This window comes from Henckelia pumila, chromosome 3 (assembly GCF_033568475.1).
Source record: "Henckelia pumila isolate YLH828 chromosome 3, ASM3356847v2, whole genome shotgun sequence".
NCBI classification, from domain to species: Eukaryota; Viridiplantae; Streptophyta; class Magnoliopsida; order Lamiales; family Gesneriaceae; genus Henckelia; species Henckelia pumila.
In genome coordinates this window covers 175,991,698-175,993,861 of record NC_133122.1, presented here as the reverse complement: position 1 = coordinate 175,993,861, position 2,164 = coordinate 175,991,698, and the positions used below count along the sequence as shown (strand labels likewise).

The 2,164-nt window shown below is 37.5% G+C and overlaps 1 protein-coding gene across 1 annotated transcript; it reads left to right on the top strand.

The window, feature by feature from the left end:
* The first annotated feature begins 1,174 nt into the window (after nt 1–1,174).
* On the top strand, nt 1,175–2,164 carry LOC140893096 (uncharacterized). The gene is made up of 4 exons (XM_073302164.1): nt 1,175–1,449; nt 1,551–1,587; nt 1,693–1,814; nt 1,918–2,164. The coding sequence occupies exons 1-4, from the start codon at nt 1,225–1,227 to the stop codon at nt 1,978–1,980; spliced, it is 447 nt and encodes a 148-aa protein (XP_073158265.1). The 5' UTR covers nt 1,175–1,224; the 3' UTR covers nt 1,981–2,164.

Genomic DNA, 2,164 nt, shown 5'->3' with positions numbered 1-2,164 from the left:
TTGGGCTAGGTTTGAGTCGGGCTCGGGTTGAAAATTTTTTAACTAATATTTTTTGTTAACCCGACCTCTCCGAATTAACACATTTATTTACAACTCAGAGTGAAACTTTTATAGATAGTATAGATATATATATATATATAGATATAGATATAGATAGTATAATATAGAACATAGATTGGTGAGTGGTGACTGTTTTCATGATTTTTAGGTACTTTGGACTTTTTCTTTAAATTTTTTTCATCCATTTATCTAACCTATTCTCACATATGGCATGGCATATCATATATATTCACGTGGATTGAAAACATTTTTTTTTTTGTGAAATTTTGAGATTGTTAAAAATATTTTATAGAAAAAAAATCTAGTAACTTAACATGTTCTCAAATCTTGAATACATGCATCTTTATTTGTATGTGTCACGAATATGTGTTTCTAGAAGTTGAAGAAACGGAGAGTTGATAGTTATAGGATTTTGTCTATCCTACCTAATTCGAGCACTGCCCGAATGGGGATCCAACGACCCATTTTTTTTTTTTATTTCAGATGTTCACGTTGGATGCAGGCAGGGGTGCAAACGAACCGAGCCGATTCGTGAGCTTTACGAGCCCGCTCCATAAATATTTGATTCGTATTCGAGCTTATCGAACTCGAGCCGAATTCGAACATATTCGAACTTTTTTTTCGAGCCAAGCTCGAGCCAAAATTATTATGTTCGATAGTTCGCAAATAGTTCGCGAATCTTAATATTTAATTAATATAATATAATTATATAATAAATATATACATTTCGAACCTTTTCGAACATTTCGAGTTTTTCGAACCATAATATTCAAGCAATAATTCACGAATAGGTTCGAATGTTTCGAGCCGAACTCGAACTCGAACTTCATTTCGAGCCGAGCTTGAGCCAAAATATACTGTTATCGAGCCGAATTCGAGCCTTAAAATTTTACCATTATTCGACTCGATTCGATTCGTTTGAACCCCTAGATGCAACTCATGGACAGTGCCCATTTGCTAGCATAGACTTTCCCTATAATAGATCTTTTAAGCAATCTCGATATTTTTTCGGTGATAGTGTAGGTAATTAAAAATGATAAGTACATTAAATTAAGGGTAAATGATAAAAAAAACAATTTATTTCATATGGGGTTGAAGTGCATGGATGCACACACACACAGTCAATCTTTGATCTTTCCCAGGAACTGGAAACGGATAAGAAAGATGCCAATCACAACTTTCTATCTTCATCCCCAAACCCTAATTCCTCCACCCAAAATCAATTCGATATACACTTCAACAAATGCTGCAAAGATCAGGAATGGAGCTATCACTTGGAGAACCCAACGGCGCCGGAGATCATCTTCATCCGCTGTTTCAGCCACGCTGGCGCCGCTCGATTTGACGGAGGAGAACATCAAGCAGGTGTTGGCGGATGCCAGATTCGAGGCCAGTTCTAGTTTCTCTCTCAAATTCATCTCCATTACTCCACTGCTGTCATGTGAGGAGTAATGTATTAACAGTTGCCGCGATTTTTCCCCCTTTTGCAGTTGGCGCAACTCTTCGACACTTCTGTCAACATAACAGGTGTGATTTCTTCGATTTACCCTAATTAAGTGTTGATTGAATGAGATCCCTTCCGTTTAACAACCGCAAATTAGAACTAAAAAAAAGATACACACATACATACAGGAAAAGCAGAACTTGTGGAGCTAGATGGACCCTATGTGAAAATAAGCCTCAGCGGCAGGTTTTGGCACACACGTTCCACGGTTTTGGCCAGACTTGGGAATTACTTGAAGCAGAGAATCCCAGTAAGATGATAGATTCATTTGGGAGTTGCACAACAACCACTCGGCTAAACTCGAATTTCCTGGCACCGTTCCTGATCGTAAATTTTTATGTTTTGATGTGCAGGAAATCTTGGAGGTGGATATAGAGGATGAGAAGCAGTTGGATGATAGCCCAGAAAACTTCTAAGCTTAATCTAGTGAACCACCCACATGTTTTCGAGGGTCGAACAATCATTGTTCCTGGATTCGTCCTTTGGCATCATTTCCAGTTTCTGATGCTGGATTTACTTTTTCTTTTTAATTTCTAGCTGTTTGTTTATGAACAATCAAGGTTAGATTGGAAATGGTTGGAATCTACTGGGATTGATATT

Bases quoted from the DNA above. Each gene is read 5' to 3' on its own strand.
- LOC140893096 (XM_073302164.1), top strand. From the start codon at position 1,225: ATGCCAATCACAACTTTCTATCTTCATCCCCAAACCCTAATTCCTCCA. The intron at 1,450-1,550 runs GCCAGTTCTAGT...CCCCTTTTGCAG, and splicing joins TGGCGGATGCCAGATTCGAG to TTGGCGCAACTCTTCGACAC. The intron at 1,588-1,692 runs GTGTGATTTCTT...ACATACATACAG, and splicing joins CACTTCTGTCAACATAACAG to GAAAAGCAGAACTTGTGGAG.